The sequence below is a fragment of the Ptychodera flava genome, chromosome 15 (genome assembly GCF_041260155.1).
Source record: "Ptychodera flava strain L36383 chromosome 15, AS_Pfla_20210202, whole genome shotgun sequence".
NCBI lineage: Eukaryota > Metazoa > Hemichordata > Enteropneusta > Ptychoderidae > Ptychodera > Ptychodera flava.
The window spans coordinates 19,845,302-19,867,981 of NC_091942.1; the positions used below are offsets into that span (position 1 = coordinate 19,845,302).

General features: G+C 40.3%; 1 protein-coding gene across 3 annotated transcripts in view; it reads left to right on the forward strand.

Annotated features, from left to right (window-relative positions):
- LOC139151454 (uncharacterized) overlaps positions 1-22,680 on the forward strand; it is a 55,608-nt gene that overhangs the window by 20,852 nt on the left and 12,076 nt on the right. Inside the window, exon 1 of one of the 3 annotated variants that reach the window (XM_070724278.1) lies at positions 260-411. The exons of 1 other annotated variant lie outside the window; for it this stretch is intronic. In XM_070724278.1, the coding sequence (XP_070580379.1) occupies positions 361-411 (51 nt within the window). In that variant the 5' untranslated portion in view covers positions 260-360. Of the gene's footprint in view, positions 1-259; positions 412-9,788; positions 9,894-22,680 lie in introns of those variants that run through there. One more of the 3 variants, XM_070724279.1, reaches the window with a different exon arrangement.

Genomic DNA, 22,680 nt, shown 5'->3' on the forward strand with positions numbered 1-22,680 from the left:
AATTGCTCATGAAGGCCACTTTCCCTGATAATGACTCGGGCAATTCCAAGAGTATAAAATGAACGATTGAAGGCAAGACTAGTTATTCAAATGAAAAGAAATGCGCCATCGAGAGCCAATCACAAAATAAGACCACTTAGTTTATCGTTAAGAGAAAGCAACACTTCAACCAATGGCGTTGAAGTACGTCACGAGCAGACTTGAGGCTCGCCCAATCACGAGCCGCTCGCCTCCTCTCCGTGCTTGGACGAGAAAATCGTCCGCCCCCGACAAGACAGTCGAAATATAAAGTTTTGCGACAAGTTCCGCTTTGAACATTGGAGTGCACGATTCCGTTCCGTTCTCATCGGTCTACAAGTCATGTCCAAGTCAAGCCGTGGAAGTTGGGAACTGCCCCTCTGTTTGAGATCGGTAAGTGATATAAAAGCCGAATTTACGTCTCCGGTGAACGCCTCGTATGAACGTGGCATGCGCGGGATTTAAGTCAAAGTCCGCTCCGAGTTTTTGCTCGTCTTAGCGATCATGTAAGTTTGATAGGCACACGTACTCTGCTGTAGGTCAGCGAATTAATATAGTCGACACGAGTATTTAAATCACAACGAACTTTTAATAACACGATATAATCACGCCACAAAATGAATAACTAAATAGGTTTCCACTCTTTACTGTTATAAAATAAAATAGGGTAAGTCTGGGTGATAAAGTTTTCATAAGTACGGAGTGAAAGTCCGCCGATGAGATAACGAAAGGAAAACGACTTTGTGCAATCCACACGCTTTGACTCGCCCGAGGCAACATAATCGACTGAAACGGAAAACGAGGAAATTCAGCGTTTTCCAAATGTGTGAAATAGTTTAATATTCCCCGAGGCCGCTCCAGTCTGCATCAACCGTGACAATCACCGTTGAATAACGGAAAACTCAAATCGATACACATTTCATGTATGTATACCTACCATCAGATTTTAAATGCATCTCCGCCACCCCGAAAGTGTTAACAAAAGCTCGACCTCGTAAAATAGTGATAAGATCTTACATTGTTGCCATGGTAACGCATATTAACTTGTCATTGTGGAGAGATTTAGGTTTTAAACGCGCGAAGGAAATTTATGTAGACGCGGAACGACTGCGCTTTTTCTCAAGCCGGAACATATGGTTTTTACTCATGAGTAGCCTGCTTTATAAGTGATTTAACACTCTGTCCTGTATGGCATTTTGCGTTTAATTCGACGAAAATTCTGAGCTTTCTGCATTGATCTTTGATTTTGGTACATCTGGTATTCAAATCCGGCGCTGAAGCATAGTGACTTCAACCGCTCCGTATTTCACCTCATTGTAACGGTATCGTACATATCTTAACATCATGGATTTAATGTAATTAAATTACATTTAACAAAGGCCGATGATGTCCGCATGCCGTGAACACCTTCTTGTGTTTTGCGCAAACAGATAAAAACACGCTTGCCGAAGTTGCCCGAAGTCGCGAAGAGGACAGTAGCAGCGTGAAGTTTGACATGATCAAATCAGACCGAAGTCTTTTGAAAGAGATGCGCTTTCCCCACAAAGGGATTTGGTTTACACCACATATTCGCACGTTGGCTTGCAAATTTTGTCTTCCGTTTTCTATATTTATAACAAGTCAACTATGCCTACTGTAATTTCAAAACAACAGAAAAAATCATATGTATTGACACAGAGTGGCAATGTGGGCAAATAAATATAGTCCGTTAACTCAGAAATTATTTGACTGTCCTGTCAGAATACTGTAACTAATTATTGCATTAATTAATGCAATGGTATATTCTTAAACCTATTTAATAATGGAGTATCCCTGTTATCTTCTGACTTGGGATTTTTTTTCCTCAAAATTTCAACGCTTACTGGCATTCCTCGCTTACTCCTGTTGTCAAGGTAGCGCCGCGATTGCTGAGAACCCGACTTCAACGGCAATCGATAAAAAAACAAAGCTGCCAGCCGACGTTTAAAGAAATCACACCCGATCATTGAACAAACCCTGTCTAGCTTTCTGTCATTATCAACCCATCGATCTGAACTGCCTCGCCGTTTATGACTTCCGTCAAACCGTGTTTGGTCCAAAGAAACTGTTGAAATAACAGTTACAGTGCGTCATTAAATTATCAGAGGACTAAAGATGTTATCGCCGTTTATATCGTGACACTCGCACCACTCAGATTATCGTGTCGCTCAGTCCCACTCGGTCCATTTTACTTGATGCAAATTATTAAAGATCTTTGGCGTTATTCTATAAATTTTGATTTATTTATTGGGAATAAAACCATGAAAGAGAAAATGAAGGCCATTGTCTATTATCCCAATGATGCCAGGTCAACAAATCATCGGAATGATAAGGTGTCACTTCCTAGAATTTTATGAATCTTGGAAACCTCGAGTTCAATAAGTGAAGTAGGCAATTAGTGACCGCGTGAATTACTTCGTAGTCTCATAGGTTTCATAAACAGTATATCTAACTGTTTACAAAATGTTGGTTATGTTCAGTATCAAACAATAAGAACGCGATATGTTCCTTTGTGTGTTCGCCTATTCAGTTTGACAGCTCGATGCCTGTATGTGAGTTTCGATACAAACCCCGGGTTCCAGCTCTCGTTCCTTGTCTGTCTGTGTCTGTGCATGTGTGTCTGCCTGCCTGCCTGCATGCCTGTCTGTCTGTCTGTCTGTCTGTCCGTCTGTCGATTGGAATAAGCATGCCGAATATGTCTAAGAGTCTCCATACGTATATCGATGGCGCGAATACAGCGATGTGATTGGTCGAGAAAAATGACAGTGCTGTATTGTCGATAAACAGCTGAAACGCGCTCGAGCTCTCAGTTAGAGAAAAAAATCCTCCCTTTTGTAGCAATTCATATCAGAATTTAAATATCACTATACAAAATGTACTATGATATTTAAATATCACAGCAATAGACCACCTCTGCACTGGGTGTACCACTCGAGTTTGACTATTTCACTTTATTTATTTCACGACTCGTAAAAACATCGTGGTACGGTATACCCATCGCTTGGCGTGGTTCACTGCAGCAGATTTCATGAACTATAGTCTTCTATTAAATCCCGCTGAATTATGACACACATCCCCCGTAGTGTCTGTCAAAAGTAATTCCTACCATTTGGCAGCCGCGTCGGAGTAACGATATTGTCGCATATTGTACGACACTTTTTTATAGAAACGACGATGTGAAAATAAATTACCAAGCCCCACACTGAGTAGTTCGATAGATTATAAGTATTATGTAAAATTAACTATTCCTTAACGGAGCATGTGGCAGCACCCTCAACAATGTCACAGAAACCAAACATCATCCTGATGTACTGGTTCGCATATTCCACAGGAAGCCAGCAAAATAGTATACTCATTAGGTATCTTATTTCTGAATCGTTCCTCAAGCCACAGTCCCTCTAGAGGGATAGAGGGACCGTGGGTAAGCGTCGAGCCTGAATCACATGTTTCTTGTTTCTAAGGGTCCGGGTCAAGGAAGATGAAATGCTCTTTCGACATTAAAAGTGAGATTAATGAGGTCACGTTTAGGCATGAGATGTTCAAAGGCAGACAGATCAAGTTCACGTGGATATAAATGAAAATGGCGTTAACGCATGGATTCAAAATTCACGTCCTGCGTCGCTGTTAATTGAGTCAAAGGGACGACAAACATGGTAAACTTCTTTGAATGAATCCCTCCGATAAGTGTCTTAACTCCCATCTAGTCTGATACAGCAGACATGACGATCCGTGTAAAATTGGCACACTGCCAGCTGACATCAACTGTATAGTCGTTTTAATAAGAACAGGTTTGCGTTTAAATAAAAGAGAAGCTTCTCCATTCTTTCCGTCGTGAGGTTCAAATACTTTTTATTGTGTTTACCGCCAACGGATGTTTGAAGTTGAGTTTCGGATTGCGTGACGTGGCGTTCCAATTACTCTAGTTAGACCTTCGCCAAATCCCACAGAGATACTGACGTTACCGACCTTTTATTAGCTAAAAAGTGCGCGCCTTTCAGAGGCACATTTCAGATCTCTTCAGAAGTAGTCTAGAGTGCCACTTGCCATTTCCCCCTGTATCTCTACCACTCACTTTTTTCCCCAATTTCCCATTTCCCTGTCCGTTTATGACGTCACTGTTTCGAAAAAGCCAGCAAAAATTGATGGAAACAGATTCAAAAGTTCCATCGCTTTGCCTCGCCATAGAATGCTCAAGGCACGCACCAGCACGTTAACTAGGGAAAGTGTATCATTTTATTCATTCATTAAGATATCGGAAGATACTTCAGTACAAACATTTCAATTCCTAGACCTCGACGCGCACAACTCGTTAGATTCTATATTTTCGCCCACGCCATGTGCATGCGTCAAAAACTGAACTACCTTTCTATGATAAACTCGAAGGCGTGCATCGTCTGCACGCCACAATATCTACACACAGCGCTCAAGGTGAACATGGTATCTTAAACAAGGCAAGACAATGGATGGGTTGTGCGGGGGAGAAGGCGCGGGCGGCCGAAGGGGCAGATGCATGGCCGTTGTGGAAGGAGGTGGACAGTCGTGGGCGTCAGCACAGAACCGCTTCGGCTTACGAATCCTTTGACTGAATCGACGGCGGATGCAGCGAGACAATCAATTACAAGCCTCGAAGAAGTCGGCGGAGGCCCTTCATAGGTTACAAACACAGTTACGAGTGTAGTGGTACATAGCGGCCGCCGCGTAGTATGCATAGAATTATTCTATGCATACTACGCGGCGGCCGCTATGTATCACTACACTCGTAACTGTGGTTACAAATGACTATGTATGGGTGAATTGAAGCCACCGTATGAAATCAAACACACATCTCAAGTGCCCCCAGTTGTGATACAAATTATTGGAGGAAAGCGTTGAACTCGATAACATCTCCTTCGGGTGAAAAATCACTGACAGTGAGATGATGGGATAGGGAGTCAAGGAACATCGATAGCCGATGGTGAACAGTCGGACGGCGTTGTACCATCCGGGTACGATATATCATCTCGGCTTTGTTTGCAGTTGTCAGACACGATTAAAAACCATATTTGTTTCTTGGCGGCACACAAATGAAGCTTGACACGTATACAAGCTGTTTACGACATGTAACTTGGTGTTTTATTAGCCGTTGTAAAACATGGCAGATGTACCTGTTTACAGGAGACGCATGATCGGGCAACAGAGAATATTAAATAGTCCTTTTCATCAACCATACGAGATAAATATAAAAACCGTAGGGAACGATAGTTAATGACATACGGGAGAACATTATAGTTTGGGACAATCAATGGCGTACCTAATTTGCATAAAGACGCGAGGCCTAAAGTAAGATGGCGCCCGGTAGAACGACGCAAGCCATTGCCGTGAACAACTAACACGCCAATCAATGAATGTCATGCTTAAGTAACATTAACGGTGAGTGCAAGTATATTTAACTAAGTGACAGGTCATCTGTATGAGTTGTGGTAAAGTGGTGAACACCATCAGAGATTCAAGTACGACCATCAACGACAGACAATTCAAATCAAGATTGGTGAGAAAAAGGCAAATTGATGTCATGTATTTTTTACCTTGAATTTCAAATATCGGTAAATCTTAGATGATTCATTTCTCTAGTACCAAGATTTGCACGAATTCCCTGATCTTATTCTCAATTTTGAAAGAGAGTGGTTGAAAGTTATGTTGAGGCAAGTTTGAGCAAAATGTTAGTCTTTCGGTTTCGAGGCGAATACTACCTTAAGTGGGAGGCTGTCCCTCATGGAACAGTTACACTGTGCAGGCAAAAGGATTCTTTCTGGTATACGTTTACGTCAACAAATTAACCGTATGTGATGAAATCGGCAATCTTGTCGCAATTCTAGATTCGTCATCATATATTCGTTTACTCTCAAGAAATCCATACTCATTACAAACACCGGACAAGGGAACCCCCCTAACAACAACATCAGAAACATTAAAATACATTAAGGACAGGTATTGGCACTTCAGGGTCATAAAACAGCAAAACAAATGACATTGGTTATTTCGGAAAGGGTGAGCACATCTATGTGGAACCCGATATATATCATCAATCGATATAAACACTGGATGGAAAAGCTGCACACAACATCAGAAACATCACAACCCATTAAGGAAAGGTATTAGCACGGCAAGGTCATGAAACAGTAAAATGATATCAGGTGTGTCGAATTCAGTGAGCACATCCATGTGGGACACGACATATATAAATCGATCAATCAATATAGGAAATGAACACACTCCACAAAGGCAAATAAATATCAAAGACGTAAACGGACATGACTTATCGTTTTTTGCCGAGTTATCAATAGCATCTTTCAACAAATCGTTGTACATCAGCTAACCACTTAAAAGAGCCCTACAATAACTTTAAAATCGGAAAACCCCAGATGAATTATGGGTATCTCAAACAGTACAAAATGTGCTGATAGACGCTGTTCAATATTCGTAATAGTGTACAATCAGTGTTTACTTGAAACAATGAAGACTTTTAAAGATGGAATGCGCGTCGGAGACAGATATTCGGACTCTCAAATTTTTACAATTCTTTTCTGATTTACCACTTGTGAGAGCTCATTTTAAAACTCGTGGTGTAAGGAAAATGTTCACCGTGTTAGTATTTTCGAAAATCGAACTTTTTATCCACAGAGTTAACACAAGGATGCATGGCGGCCATTTTGAATTTCTAATACCAGTAAATGTAAGGTCATTTGTTTCTCTGTTACCAAACTTTGAACGGTGACCCCCGATTTTATTTCTTGATTTCATTGATAGACAGTATGGTTGAATGTTTCATTGAGGAAAGTTTGAGTGAAATTTTAAGTCTTTAACTGTCGATGCGCGTATTGCCTTAAAGCCTCCAATATTAATAGTGTGAAGAGCCATTTCCCTACAGGACAGTAGAACACGTTTTACAAGCAACGGCTATTCGTGCCCAAATTTAGTAGATGTATATGTAGAAAAGTATTTGGATGGTTGGAAAGCACAGCAAAATATTACGTAGATTACGGGGCAACTTTGCCCCCGGAATGGCGAAGTTCACCTTACTAGAGGATAGCCGTGACCTGCATATGTACTCTGAACGATTTCTCCCACTTTGGAAATTGTGCCCAAAGGTATGCAACGTGTATATTTGTACTTCAACAAAGCTGAAGTCATAACATAACCGCGGAAACACAAAACTGAGTATGACCAGAATATTCATCCATCGACCCCGATTGTAAGTCATAAGTCACACAAATGGCATAACATTGAAAAATGATAGGTAATAAAACACTGACTCCCGAGGCAAACGACTAAACAGTCACGAAGGGCACTTTGGTAAGATGATAATATCTTAGATAGATCGTCCCAATTTCCTAATGTGAGCGTAAAAAATGACGTGGAAGTGGTTTGAACTGACAGCAGCACTTTCATTTGAAAAATCTGGGACTGATATTCTGCATGTGGTAAAAAACTTCATTAAAAAACCGTGTTGCAATCGGATTTGGAGAAAGCCTTTCCACGGGAAAAAAATTCTCTACAATAATAATGGCAGTTTTATATCCCAGTTAAGGTTCTGGTGGCGAATTGGTCTCAAAATATTATGGTAACACCCCTTCGTTCTCGACAACAATGGCATTCGTAGTCTACCCAAACGTGCAGGAGTACCACTGGACCATTTTCCGTACATAATCTCGACACAGTCAGAAAGCCAATGGGTGAAGAACTGATTGTGCCAGAATAACGCGTGAAGCATGACTTGTTCCGCGTTTAACTGAGTATCCCAGTGCACTTTTATTCTGCTTGTGGAATCAGACACCAAGGAAATATTTGAAATTTTATCTGCACTATATATATAAATTATAATGAGGCTTCTGTAGCGTGGAATTCTACGTTTTTCAGAGGGTCATTTTAAATCCATTGTTAGGCGACATTTAGACATAAATAGATATCACTCAGTGCCGCGTGGCTAGTCCCACCTTGCCTAGACTTCAACCTGCTGTGATTACAAAATCTGCGATCAAAGACACATCTCTTTATACATATCACAAGCCCTTCTAAGTAGATCATATCTCCATGAGAGAAGGCACGAGCCGGATCATGTCTGGTGATATCACTGACTTCGATCGAGCGACAGTTTCTTTTGATAAGAGATTGAGAGTGAGCCCAGGTGGTTTAACCCTTCCTGCTTTGTATAGGCTCAGATGTTCAAGACGAACAACACGTAGTACTTAGCATTCGAACTCGCTGGCTATTCACCGAGTTTACGTCAACAAGATCTCACCGCTAAGCCTGATCATATCACCGACTGCTCTCACTCTGACGATGTGCTCAAATCCCACCCTAGGGGCTCAACTGAACCTCGATGGAGTCTGTCTATAGCGCGAATGGTTTTTCTGAGGAGACTGAGTGGCTGGTAAGGAAACAAGATTGAGCTAAACACTCTGAACAACGAGACCCCGTATGGATTTCTCTTGTTCTCGAACACGACCAGCGAGAGTGAAGTTGGTTTCGGTTCTTCCGGAGCTGAGAGCGTACATTAAGCACAAGGAGTAGCATGGTTCCAGTATATATACTTAATACAACAACGCACGGCCATGTGACTGTTCATGGTGAGCACTTTTCTTCTGAACAGCAGCCGTGCACCAAAATCGAGGGCCTTTCTGGAGTCTGGCGAGTCAGCGTAATTTCAAGTCCCAGAGGTATGACTCACTCTGTAACCACTATAAAAGCATGGCCGGATATTCTTTAAGAACGAAGGCGGTCTATTCTGCTCCATTAACGTTCCCGCTCGATTGAGTTGTACGGCTTGACGAACGTTTGTGGGCTTCAATCCATCCCTTTGGATTCACTGGCGAGGCTCTTCGCCACACTATAAGCATTTCAACAATCCTTCCCAGGAAGTCGCAATGCCAGATTTTTTACCAAGGTGGCGTGTTGAAATATGTGTATGGCATGCTGACAAATTTTCACGCCCGTCTGAGAAACATCTGGGTAAAACTCTAGCTTCCAGACACGACAATAAGAATACAAACCCACGCACACAAAACAAAAGCAGGGGACATGGAAATCTTCCAACGTGGATGACCCTATTGCAATAACTTTTTACTTCTTTGGCATATTTTGTTACGAGCCCAGTAACTCCTGTGTGTAGCCTTCAGTGCAAGGCCGCCCTCATTCCCGCGCAAATCTTAAATTGCAAACTGAGCAGACCAAACTCGCTTGACGTGTTAGCAGATTTATAGGTACGACCAGCATCCGGTTTCACATATTGCGACGTGAAAATGTCAAATCAATGTGCCTGACACCCACGGAATAAGTTTAAAAGTCATTTATTTTGGGTACTACATAGTTACATGTTTTGGTAAATAAAGTGGTGCGCCATCGAACTTCCTTGCCTACAGTTGAAGTGACACATTTCATCATAGTTTGGCGCTCAAATCTGTTCTCAAACGTAGTTTGTGAACGCGCCATTTCGACTTTGCTTTCGCTGATATTTGACTTATTACAATTTTGTCTGACAACGGTTTTATTGATGGTAATATAAAGCAAATTTGCTTATGTTTTTTAAACGCACCATTTCGCTTCCCTGCTGTTTTCCCCCGACTTTATTTGAAGAATGACAGTTTTGCCTGACACAGTTTTATTAATGGCGCATTAAACAAATCTACTGGTAGTTGTCGTCTAGTTGCTTCGTAGAAATTCAATATGCACTGTTATTCACAGTGGCTTCAATTCGCATTGGCTGAACTATTGCACCTCAGGATTTATCTACTAACACATGTGTTTCCCTGTTTGAGAAGTTGTCACTTATGGGCTCGCGCTTTCTCCTTCAGAGAATACCAGAAGAGCTTCACCTTTCGGTAAGATTTCGTCCACTCATTTGTAACCTTGACCATGGGCTGGCCCAGTATTTGCAATAAGGAGAGTCGACCTCTGTGCTTGTATATTTAATTTAGCTTTGAACATATTTGCGTGACTCGTATATTATACATATAAAGACAAACACAAACACACATACATACATACATACATACATACATACATACATACATACATACATACTACATACATACATACATACATACATACATACATACATACATAATATATACATTCGTGCATAGTACATACATGCATGTACACGCAGACAGACAGAGAGACAGACTTCAGGCAACAGATATACATACTGACATACATACTGACATTTTCCAATTTCATAAAATAAGGCTCAAAATATACATGTAATCCTGAATGTTAGTTCATCTCAGCCAAGTCCATGGACACATCGTATTTGTCGATTTCAATCGTTGGGGGAAAAACACATATTTGAATATGTGAGGCAAAACCTTGACTTGCCAAATTTTGCCTTGTTACCTTATTCACATTTTGGACAAATGTCCCTCCCGCAAACACGTGAACAACTCCAAGTTTTAACTGGGGTAAAGACACGCGCTGACGTTCTTTTCTTGTCATATTTGGAATTTTGCTAACTGTCCAATGGAGTGATCGTGAGGTTGAACGATGTAGGCAAGACAATACTGTATTCACGGGAGGTCGTGAATAACTTTCGGTGTCAAGGTCCCTTATGAAATTATGAAGGCGATGGCAAACTTAACACACGACCAGCTTGGAAGCATTGGGCTACGACACGGAGAAATGAAAGTCACTGGTACCAGGTAGACTGGAAAGTCAACAGATATATTGTGAAAGGGACAATAGCTGAAGTGTCACTGTTGATAACATTTCCGGTAATTTTTTGTTTTAAAAAACAAATACCTTTTGTTATTGGTCTTTCAAAAGTTTATTGCAGTACAAAAGAACAGCCTTTCAACACAACGCATTGTGTACGCAATACGATTTTCACCACAAATTTCACATGTCGGGGTTCAGGCTCGACTAGCTACCAGCTATATCCTGTTTCCCCTTTACCCAGAGCTAGACTTATTCTAACTTCTTTGTTGCTACCTTTGATACTGTATTCTGATACTGTATTTTACTTTTCTGGGTAATAAATACTATGTACTGTGGACGAATGCAACTCCAGTCTGGACTGAGATGTCGGCTATCAAAACAACGCCTGATCAGGTCATTACACACGTCATAATTGTGTACAGGCAGCGTTGACAAGTCAAAGGCAAGCTAGAGTTTAAGGGTAGAGCATGAAATTATTTTTTAAAATTACAACAAACATTAATGACAAGAAGTTGTGAGTTCTTGACTGCTTTTTATTATGTGCTTGAAAAGCAACTTGGTACGCATTGTACAGTTTACGTTACGCCGTAGGGTATGCCTAATATAATATGCCCGGGATGTCGTATGATGACATGAATGTCACTATCTGTCAAATATAAAAAAATGACGAATCATATCAATTAAGGAAAAATTAAAGGTATTTGCAGTGAAATACCAACTGAGGTGAACGGTGTACGAGCGAAGGCGAACGCCACTCAGGCGCACTAGTAACGCAGGGACGAGAGAATACACATGATTGTGGTGACGTGTCCGCTTTCGTTCCGTTTTCGGAGAGAGGCATCGGTGGAGGTAGGCCCTATCTGTAGATTTCATCATGTTTTACGGTGTCAAGGCAGGAGAGATCATTGGCAAAAGGGGTGTCGCAAAAAACCCGACAAGATGGCCAGACTGACAGACGGACTAGAAGGCAGACTTAGGTACACGAAGGCAGACCGTAGGACACTTTCACCGATATGCGGTTGAGTCATCCAGACTGGAACGAGGTGCCTTGCTAGCTCCATGTTGAGCTTTTATACATAGTACGCAGCGTCTGTCTAGGTATATGTGGTTGATTCATGGAACGCTAAACGTCACGCTCAGGACGTGTTCAACAACGGAGTCAGTGAATGATCATCACTCGTGTATAGCTACGGCAATATGCCACATGACAGGGTTTGAATGATATCTTCAAAATCACCGTCTCTCGTCCCTTGACAGTACGAATTCCATTCGCCTCCGGTAATAACTCCAAAATCAAGACTTTTATGCTGAACAAATCGCTTAACACTTTTTTTTCCGAATCAGCTTCATCTCGAGACGCGGCTACAGCGGAGTGAGATATTGTATATCTTTTAGTTTTAATTTGATTTCTACGAGCACGGGGACACGGCTCAATTTGATTTCTATCCAGCTGACGAATTGCGCGCTCATTGCAAATGTCACTCCGTGCGAACAGAGATCACGGGGTGTCGAAATGTCGAGGTACGGTGTACCATTCGGTGCTCTGTGGCAAGTCCGCAGAGAGGCGGCCTGCGCTGACACGGGTGAAATCAACATGCATTAATCGGTACGGCTCAATGGCTTCGCAAAGGTTTTCTCGGAACATGAAAGAACTGTAATTTCAAGCGGCGCTCTGTCCGCGCTTAATGCACACAGGTTTTATTGAATACCCACATAATTTTTCGGCTGAAGAAAGACGTCAGAAAGAAAAAAAACAGGTAGCTGAGACGATTTATACACACTTTGGGTGATCGAGTGTGAAACAGTTTCATGCCTTTTGTCTTCGGCTAACGGGTAAATGGACGCGCCCGAGAAATAGTCCTGTGGATACTTTAAGACGATTCAGAACATTGAGTAGTCGGTTGTGCAGTGGAATGTTGTTTTAACCTCGTGTATTCGAGAAAAAAAACCCGATAAAGCTTGCACTTTAATTTCGTAGAGTGCGGAAATTTATTCCCATGCTTTATCGTGAAAGAAACCTCTTTATCAAAACTAAGCAGGACATCGACAACGTTCAAGCTTCCACTTTTCAAAAATGAAGATCGCGCAAAAAATGGCAAATGCACAGAAGACTTTGTCCATCAAAATAGTTATACGAGATAATGGAACAGTTAAAGGTGGAATATCCGCATTAATCACCGATGACGTCGGGATTCGTTAGAGTGAGGGATAGAGCGCATATAACCAGAGACACACACAAAAACTTCAGTGTGCGAACGTTTATGTCCACCTAAATGCACTCACAAATATTATATACATATATATATATATATATATATATATATATATATATATATATATAGTAGAGAGAGAGAGAGAGAGAGAGAGAGAGATAGATAGATAGATAGATAGATAGATAGATAGATAGATAGATAGATAGATAGATAGATAAGGATGCGTATCTGTCAAATGATAAAATGTCCTCGTGGGATATTACAACGCTCGATGCAAAAAGCAGAGCGTATATATATATATATATATATATATATATATATATATATATATATATATATATATATATATATATATCCTCTTCCATATTTGGTAGTTTTCAAACTCATCAATATTTAATTGTTATTGCATCAAGGTTGATTCGAGGTAATGTATATTGTATATGCATATTGTATGCATTCACTCTAAAGCTTAGTGTTTTTACGTTAACCGTCAGAGACGATAAAGGTCGTTTTAGGAGGCTAGGACCAAATCCTCGCTAAGACTTGCTCAGGGATACGTGGCTGATGTAACGTCCAAAGATTAACCTGGAAAAGTCGAGATGCAATGAAAGTTGCATAAAGCCCGCGCCGTAGACGTGTTGATCGGTGATACTGAAAGCGCAAAACAAAAATCCGTGCCCCTGGGTCAGAAGAGCATTGCGTCGTCAATAGAGCGGCGCGATAATGATCGGCAACGTTTTAGGTACGAAGTGTTACCAAATGACACACCAGGTGTCAAGCACGTTTGTTCAGAAAATAATGAACAAGATACTATTAACTCCACGCTTGCAGAGTATTTCCCCTACGAGCGACAGACACTATCAAATGTACGTGATATCGTCTTGTATGTGAGCTTTTTTACCTCAACTGTGCAAGCCATTAAAAACGCATCCGTGAATTTTACGGCCCGGAACGACATACAACCACAACTTTATGGTGTCCAATCCATGCCAAAATTACTACTTTGATTTTACAACACAACATGCCATTCCGAATTCTATTTTCCAATTCAACATGCTATTTCACAACACAACATGCCATTCCGAATTCTATTTTACAATTCAACATGCTATTTCACAACACAACATGCCATTCCGAATTCTATTTTACAATTCAACATGCTTTTTCACAACACAACATGCCATTCCGAATTCTATTTTACAATTCAACATGCTGTTCTGAATTTCATTTCACAACACAACATGCCATTCCGAATTCTATTTTACAATTCAACATGCTATTTCACAACACAACATGCCATTCCGAATTCTATTTTACAATTCAACATGCTCTTCTGAATTTCATTTGACAACACAACATGCTCTTCCGAATTTCATTTGACAACACAACATGCCATTCCAAATCCTATTTCACAACTCAACATGCTCTTCCGAATTTCATTTGACAACACATCATGCCATTCAAAATCCTATTTCACAACTCAACATGCTCTTCCGAATTTCATTTGACAACACATCATGCCATTCCAAATCCTATTTCACAACTCAACATCCCATTCTAAACCTAGCTCTGCGGAGCAGGGCAGTGTTACTGGCTATCGAACAAGATTCAAAATGGCGGACGCGAAATGGTCCCCTCGCACAGAGAGAGAAATGCGAACTTTGCACAAGTCTAAAAACGCAGCTTAGCACATTGTGTATCTAAACAAGATGAGCGTGCTCGAAAACTAGGATCGATCACGATTTTAAATTAAAAATTGGCTGTTTTTGGAAAAGAAACTGCGCGCTGCAATCAGCAGTTTTGTCTATGGTGCACCGTGCGTGGGAGGCTTATCGTGAAAGACCGAGATTTACTATATGGCGTCTGATACGGATATGGTCCCATCGCATAGAGAGATGAAAGTGGGCTTTGTGTAAGTTCAAAAGCACAGCTTAGCTCATCGTGCATCTAGACAAGTTGAGCGTGCTCAAAATAGGAGATCGATCACGATTTTGGGTGAAAAAGACAGATTGTTTTCGGTGGAGAAACTGCGCGTTGCAACCAGTGGTTGGTTTTGCCTATGGCGGTCAGCAAGGCTGTGGTGGGAGGCCTTTAGCCAGCAAGGGGTGGACCATTGTCAGTCAGGGGTTTCATTAAGTTTTGAAGAAGGGGGCTAGAATGGAAAAGTAGGCGGCTTGCAGCTGCCATGACCACAAAGTGGTCGTCGTCGGGGGAGGGTCCAGGAGGGGGTGTTCCCCCTCCCAGCCGAAGGCCGGAAACCCTGAAAAATGAGCTAAAATTTACTTTTTACAGCTTACAGTCACTTGAATTTCTAGTATTTTCAGGAGCAGGGCAATTTGTGTTCATATTATAAAAGCCATTTGTCTCGGAGATTAGGCCTAAATATGATAATTCGTAATTAAAAATGATAAAATGTGGTAATGTTGACGATAATTTGAACAAAGAAAACAAGTCTTTAGAGCCTCTATGCTTTTAGGAGGTAAACTATAATAATTCACTATTATTAATGATATAAATTTGATATGTAGATAATATTATACAGTGTTACATCTAGACAGGGGGATAGGGGATTCCCCCTCTGTTGAAATGTTGGCACCCCAATTAATTTGTCAAGGGGACCACTCCCCCCTTCCATGAAATGGTGCCAGTCACACCTTAGAGGTACAAGTAGAACACATGAACTGGTGAAATGCCCCCCGAAATTTTCTGGTAAAGGGGAAAATCCCCCTTATTGATGCCATCCTGGATGAAACACTCATAATGTTATGCTTAAAATTAAGAACTCTGATGTTTGGTATGGAAATCTGTAGATGAAGAACTTTGATACCACTGGAGAGGTAAAAAGGATAATTTATATAGCGAATAATGATAAAAAATGACAATCATTACCATATTTCGCAAATAGAATCAAAGATCCTCAAAGTTATTTGACTATATGGGTATGCAAAGTATTAAAGAACCTTGATATAGGATACGGAAATTTGTACGTTCAGAAGCGCACATTTGGATTTAACCTGACGATCGCTTTTGAAGTGAATTTAGAGGTCTGATCGTATTTTAACCACTATGGGCGACGTTCTTAAGTGTTGGCGTCGATAGACCGAAGAGCAGTACATATCATACATCCAGCTGGTTATATTCCTTCACAATTACGCCTACCGCAGTGCAACGTACATCGGCTTACTAAAATTCCGACTGTAATCGGAAAGTTTTTCGTGAGAAAAAAAATCAGGTCATTGCCTTCGAAAACAGTTTAAATCAACGTAATTATCCTTCTCTTGTTTCTTGGTCCACTTCAAAACCGAGGATCGTACAGCGAAGCTTGACCTTGCGACCACTTCCGTCTTCATTTGTTCATCGACCATTTTGAGTTGAGCTAACGACGGCCGACAGGTGTAGTATGAACGTTTTCATTACCGTATATAAAGGTCACCAAATAGGAATCAGCAATTCAGGTAGCCAATAGAATCGTAAATTGCAATTCGGATTTTTATTGAGGCAGTATACGCAAGACCGTGCTGCATCGAAGTACAAGGCGATCGTAGTAGTCGCTCGTCTTCTAAATTTTGTTTCACATAAAAGCCGTTGAAAAGTTTGATTATACAGCTCGTGAAACTTGTCTGTATCATTTCAGAAGGTAAAAAATATTTCAGCGATGAAAGAGTTCAAATTTCCAAAAAAGTAGCCTGCGAAATCGTGAGAGTAACCGGTCAATTTCGCCGGCTGCCGGCTCTTAATGAAACCCCTGTTAATTGGGGAGTGGAAAATTTTCGAAAAAAAAAATTCCCCACAAATTTCAATAAAAATAATCAGCCAAAGAAACTTGAGAAAAACAGATGACGCACTTAGGTAAAAGAAAAAAAAATTCCGTCAAAAGTTACTTTCTGAAACACATTTTTATTTTAGTCTGCATCAGATATACTATGATTCTTTGGCCAAGAGGGGGGGGGAGGGGAGATCTGAAGGGTATAATCGTGGCCAGTAAATGAAGTAACTTTTTTATTTTATAACTTTTTGTTCTGTTTATCACATTTTTTCTTTCACTGAAGTTTGGCATCGTAAAGTAATTCGAGATATAAGATAATATAAAAATCATATCTGTGATATCGATTGTTAACAACTGTATTGTGGGTCTTTACACTATGATTAATTAACAAGAATTCAACAATTTAGGCAGCTTGCATCGGTACATAAAATGGGAAATATTCACCAACCATATGACAAACAATCAGTTTCCCACCACAGCCCTGCTGACCGCCATAGGCAAAACCAACCACTGGTTGCAACGCGCAGTTTCTCCACCGAAAACAATCGGTTTTTTTCACCCAAAATCGTGATCGATCTCCTATTTTGAGCACGCTCAACTTGTCTAGATGCACGATGAGCTAAGCTGTGCTTTTGAACTTACACAAAGCGCACTTTCATCTCTGTATGCGATGGGACCATATCCGTATCAGATACCATATAGTAAGGGGAGAACCATTTGATTTCTGGGGGGATATGGAGGATTTTGAGGAAAAGAAATTTGTCACCAGGTGACAGAGAAGAAAAAAAAATTGATCCTGTCATGGCCTGAGAAAAAAAATTGTCATAACAGACAGAAGAGAAAAAAAAAATTGTCACAATGCACCAGAAATAAGCAAAATTTGGAAACCTTATTCTCATGTATTCTTTGCCGGCGCGCCGCCATAGGCGGCGCAAATGTTTTACCACAAGTAATTCTTATGTTTTTTTTCCCCAGCACTTATGATATAAGCATGCACTACATAGGTCTACTTTACACCTCAGTACACTCAATTTTTTCCTTCCCTTTTCTGACCCAAGAAATCATATTTCAGGATTTCTGTTGCAATATCTCAATGGCATAGGCACTATCTAAAGGGAACTATTTGACTTCTGTAAATTGTGAAAATTTAAAACACAAGACAGGAGTCGATAAACTAAGTGTTAAAACCAATATATTATTTTCTCAATATAAATTTGTCAGAAAGATGTACCTTGACAATGAAAAATTGAGGAACAACAAATATAATGAAATACAATGTGTGAGCCTTGTTTTTCTGACCACAAACACCGGATCGCAAACATATCATATTCAGGTTTTCATTAGAACCTGGCAGCTGGAGAAATGACACAAGAAGGTCACAGATTTTCTGTTCCTGTATATTCATTTGTCTTCAGTCTCTGGCAAACAGAACTGTTTTTCACAAATTGTATTGTCATTGTTTGGTTGTTGAATATTGTGACTCAAAAACTGATCATGCATAAAATGTAAAAAAATATTGCAGTGTTCAATGTCATTTTCAAACAGTTTTACTGAGTGCAAAATAAACGAGTGCAAAACAAACTGAAACTCCTCTCAGATTGCACTATTAAACACATCAATTTCTCAAAATTTCCAATACGAGAGGGGAACCCCCTCTCGTGCTCTCCCCCTTGGGGTATTCTAACAGTTTCACTTAGTAAAAAAATTAAAAAAAAAAAACCTCTCAGATTGCACCAGACTGCACCATTGCACACATCAATATCTTAAAAATTTCCCTGCAAGATAGGGAAAGCCCCTGTGACACTTTCCCCCTAAGCCTCTCTCATGTTTTCCCCGTGTACTTTCAAATTCTGCCCGGTCAGATATCCTAGTGAAAACCCTGTCATAATATCCATCCAAATTAAACAATATACTATATGATTAGATACTGCGTGATCTTTTATATCTTTATTTTATAGTGACTTTGAATTTCATTTTGATGTGTTCACCTTTTTTGAACCATCATGAGATAACTGATGATAGTCTAGCAGGGTACATCAGGATTTGAAAGGTCTTAAAAAAAAGACTTTACTGTTGCTGTATTTTGTAAATTTTACAATTTCATGTATTGGTATTTAACTTTTCTAAGTGGGGGATCAGTCAAAATTTCAGAGTTAGAGAGGGAGGTTACTCAAATTCATCATGGTTGGCGAGGGGGGGGGGTCACTCGAAATTTCGGAGTTTCAGGCCGTAAATAATGACAGCTCCCTTATATACAACGCATTACAAACTTGATGACCAATAAAAAAAAAATTGCACTGCTACTCCATTTGAAAAAAAAAAGAAATTGATGCAGGTCTGACCGTAGAAAAAAGAAATTGCTGTCACTCTGACAGGAAAAAAAACTTTGCTCCCATACCCACTTCCTCCATAACCCCCCCCCAGAAATCAAATGGTTTTCCCCTAAATTTCTTTCACGATAAGCCTCCCACACACGGTGCACCATAGACAAAACTGCTGATTGCAGTGCGCAGTTTCTTTTCCAGAAACAGCCAATTTTTAATTTAAAATCGTGATCGATCCTAGTTTTCGAGCACGCTCATCTTGTTTAGATACACAATGTGCTAAGCTGCGTTTTTAGACTTGTGCAAAGTTCGCATTTCTCTCTCTGTGCGAGGGGACCATTTCGCGTCCGCCATTTTGAATCTTGTTCGATAGCCAGTAACACTGCCCTGCTCCGCAGAGCTAGGTTTAGAATGGGATGTTGAGTTGTGAAATAGGATTTGGAATGGCATGATGTGTTGTCAAATGAAATTCGGAAGAGCATGTTGAGTTGTGAAATAGGATTTGGAATGGCATGATGTGTTGTCAAATGAAATTCGGAAGAGCATGTTGAGTTGTGAAATAGGATTTGGAATGGCATGTTGTGTTGTCAAATGAAATTCGGAAGAGCATGTTGTGTTGTCAAATGAAATTCAGAAGAGCATGTTGAATTGTAAAATAGAATTCGGAATGGCATGTTGTGTTGTGAAATAGCATGTTGAATTGTAAAATAGAATTCGGAATGGCATGTTGTGTTGTGAAATGAAATTCAGAACAGCATGTTGAATTGTAAAATAGAATTCGGAATGGCATGTTGTGTTGTGAAATAGCATGTTGAATTGTAAAATAGAATTCGGAATGGCATGTTGTGTTGTGAAATAGCATGTTGAATTGTAAAATAGAATTCGGAATGGCATGTTGTGTTGTAAAATCAAAGTAGTAATTTTGGCATGGATTGGACACCATAATACAACCACAACTTTATGGCGGCTTGCACATAAGAGATATTGATCGCGTGGCGCAATTCATTTGCACGACACATCGCAACCCCAGCTTTCCCGCTCGCCCGGGCACAGATAAAGATAATTTATTCATCTCCCGAATTCAATGATGGAGTCTTACCGAGCATGGGGAGGACTTAACACCTGGCATAAACGTGTGATGAGTTGCCAACCTGATCGTAAACATGTCTTAGCGCGTCTTGATGTCAGAAGATACCTAAAATGTTTCAGTTACAAACCAATTTGCAAAATTCCTATTACACTGGGTAATGCTGGAAACTCAGGTCGACGCAACTTCCATTTTAATGTACCGATTTCGATGAAGATGATAAAAATAATTTCGAAACAGCCCACGTATCATTTGTGCGATGGCAATTTCAACGCACGGTAAACCTAGCGAGAAACCGGCATCCGCTTCAGCAAGAGTCGCTGGGTGTGAGAATTCACACTGTCTCTCGATCGAGTTCGGCGAGGATGTACGAGAAAGTGACTTCTATAGTAACAAGTATTGAGAATTTTGTTTTCTCGAGATAAGATAGCCTTGAGTTTGACAGGATTCTCGCGAATAATACGTGAGAAATCGATGCTCAATACAGAATGTTGATTGTCGGTCACCGTCTTTACTGAAATGTCGCGACTGCCTGTACGCACATGTCTCCCGAAATGGTAAGGTGATTGTATATGCTGCGGTGTGAGAAGGCAGCGAGCATTCGTCCTGTTTATATATATTTTTAAACAATGTGGAATAGTTTAGGTGTAAGTGCAATAGCATTGAACCCGGTCTCTCAATACTGTGAGACGCTGAATACAAAAGCGCGATGATTGCCTGACGATACGACAGTTAAACCTGAACCCCATTTAGGTTAAGGTCAGTGCTAGTGTGGTGATCTTTATTGGCGCCAAAAGTTGCAACGATTTCAATTTCCGGCGGCTCAACTATCTATTTCCCGCCCTGTAAGTTATTTGCTATCGTGTCAGCAGTGGTGGTGAATGCGCGCATAGCGCATAGACCTATGTTGAGATCATGGCGCGAGTCGCAGAGATCTGTGACGACGAGACAGTTCAGGGCTCTATAAAGCGTGGAGGAACAAAAAGAGATAATGATGAAAATATAGCCAGGTATTTTAATGTTTGTGGGCATTATTCCTTATCTGTCATTGCTATGTAGCCTGTTTCAGTGAAACATCACGTAGCCGATATTTGGGATTTTCAGGTTCTCCCAAATCCGCACCTTTCACTTTTCTATCTTTCAAAATACACTGTATATGTATATCTGCGTCCGTCAAGTGCTGGTAAAAGTCAAAGATGCCGCGAGATAAATTTGTATCAATAATCTCGCATCAGACGATAACAGTTTTAAAGCAGTCTGTTGCCCTAATATGTGACATTAAAGTATGCACAGATAAAACGAGATACACATCTATTCATATGCAAATTAGTTATTTTCACATTTATGATCTCACAATTTTAGAACACTTACATTTGAATAAGCGTACGTTGTCGACCTCTCATCAGATGTAAAAGAACTAAAAAAATAGAAATTTCGGCCATGTTCATACATTTTCAAGTGGTCTCAACTCCTTCAATCGCTAATTCAGTACGGAGTTAGTCGCTCTACCATTAAGAGGTCTCCTTATGCAAATTAATTTATGCTGCACTGGCTGTAAAATGCCAACAATTAAATGTCAAGTGATGTAGGTGTTTTCGTTGCACAATTGTTCGTTAAATGTCATCTCTTCATATAAATAGATATCTGTTTGAGCTCCATAACCAGCCTCGTCCAAGCACCTGGGAAAGGCACTCTAAATACTACGGCTGTTGTTACTGCGTTGCCCTTTGTGAACTCGAAACGACACCGTTCCTGCAGACTTAGAGCAAATGAATTGTGTATGAATGAATAGTTTATCCACAGCAAGACTGTGTCCCGACTTTGAGTTTCATCATTTAAATACATACATGCTGACCTGAAATACACTCAAAGCCTAGTTGTTATGAAAAGAGAGATACGGTTACTGAGGGATAGATGTTAGATTATCAAAAGCATTCGAAAGTTGATCACATGTATTCTTTCCACATTAGGGTTGACTTTGGATCTTGATTTCATATACCTGTTAATAATTGTTGGTTCTTCGATAACTGAAATCGCCTTTGAGGTTCAATTCAATGTCGAGCCATTTTGGTTTTCTCTAATGATGATTGTTTTATATTGGCGGTGGCAGTAAAGGTGTTGTGATGGTGATGATTGTGATGATGATGATGATGATGATGGTGATGATGATGATGATGATGATGATGATGATGATGATGGTGATGATGATGATGATGATGATGGTGATGATGATGATGATGATGATGACCACGATGAGAACAACCTCAAAACTTTCTCAATTTAAAATTTTTTTGGTGAACCATGAATGATTGAATAAATGGATGGATGGATGGATAGATGAATGGATAGCTGGATGGATGGAAGGATGGTGTGGTTGTATTTTCCGTTTTCCTTTTTGCAGATTGAGGCGACTTTCCTCATTTTGTACAAGAAAATATCACTTTGAGTCATTATCAAGAAACAGTTGCGAGTCATGTGGAAATCACACTTTCAGACAACTCAAGGATAACAATATTGAACGAGAAAGCGTAGACGTTGATCGTTCAATTCGAAACTAATATGAGA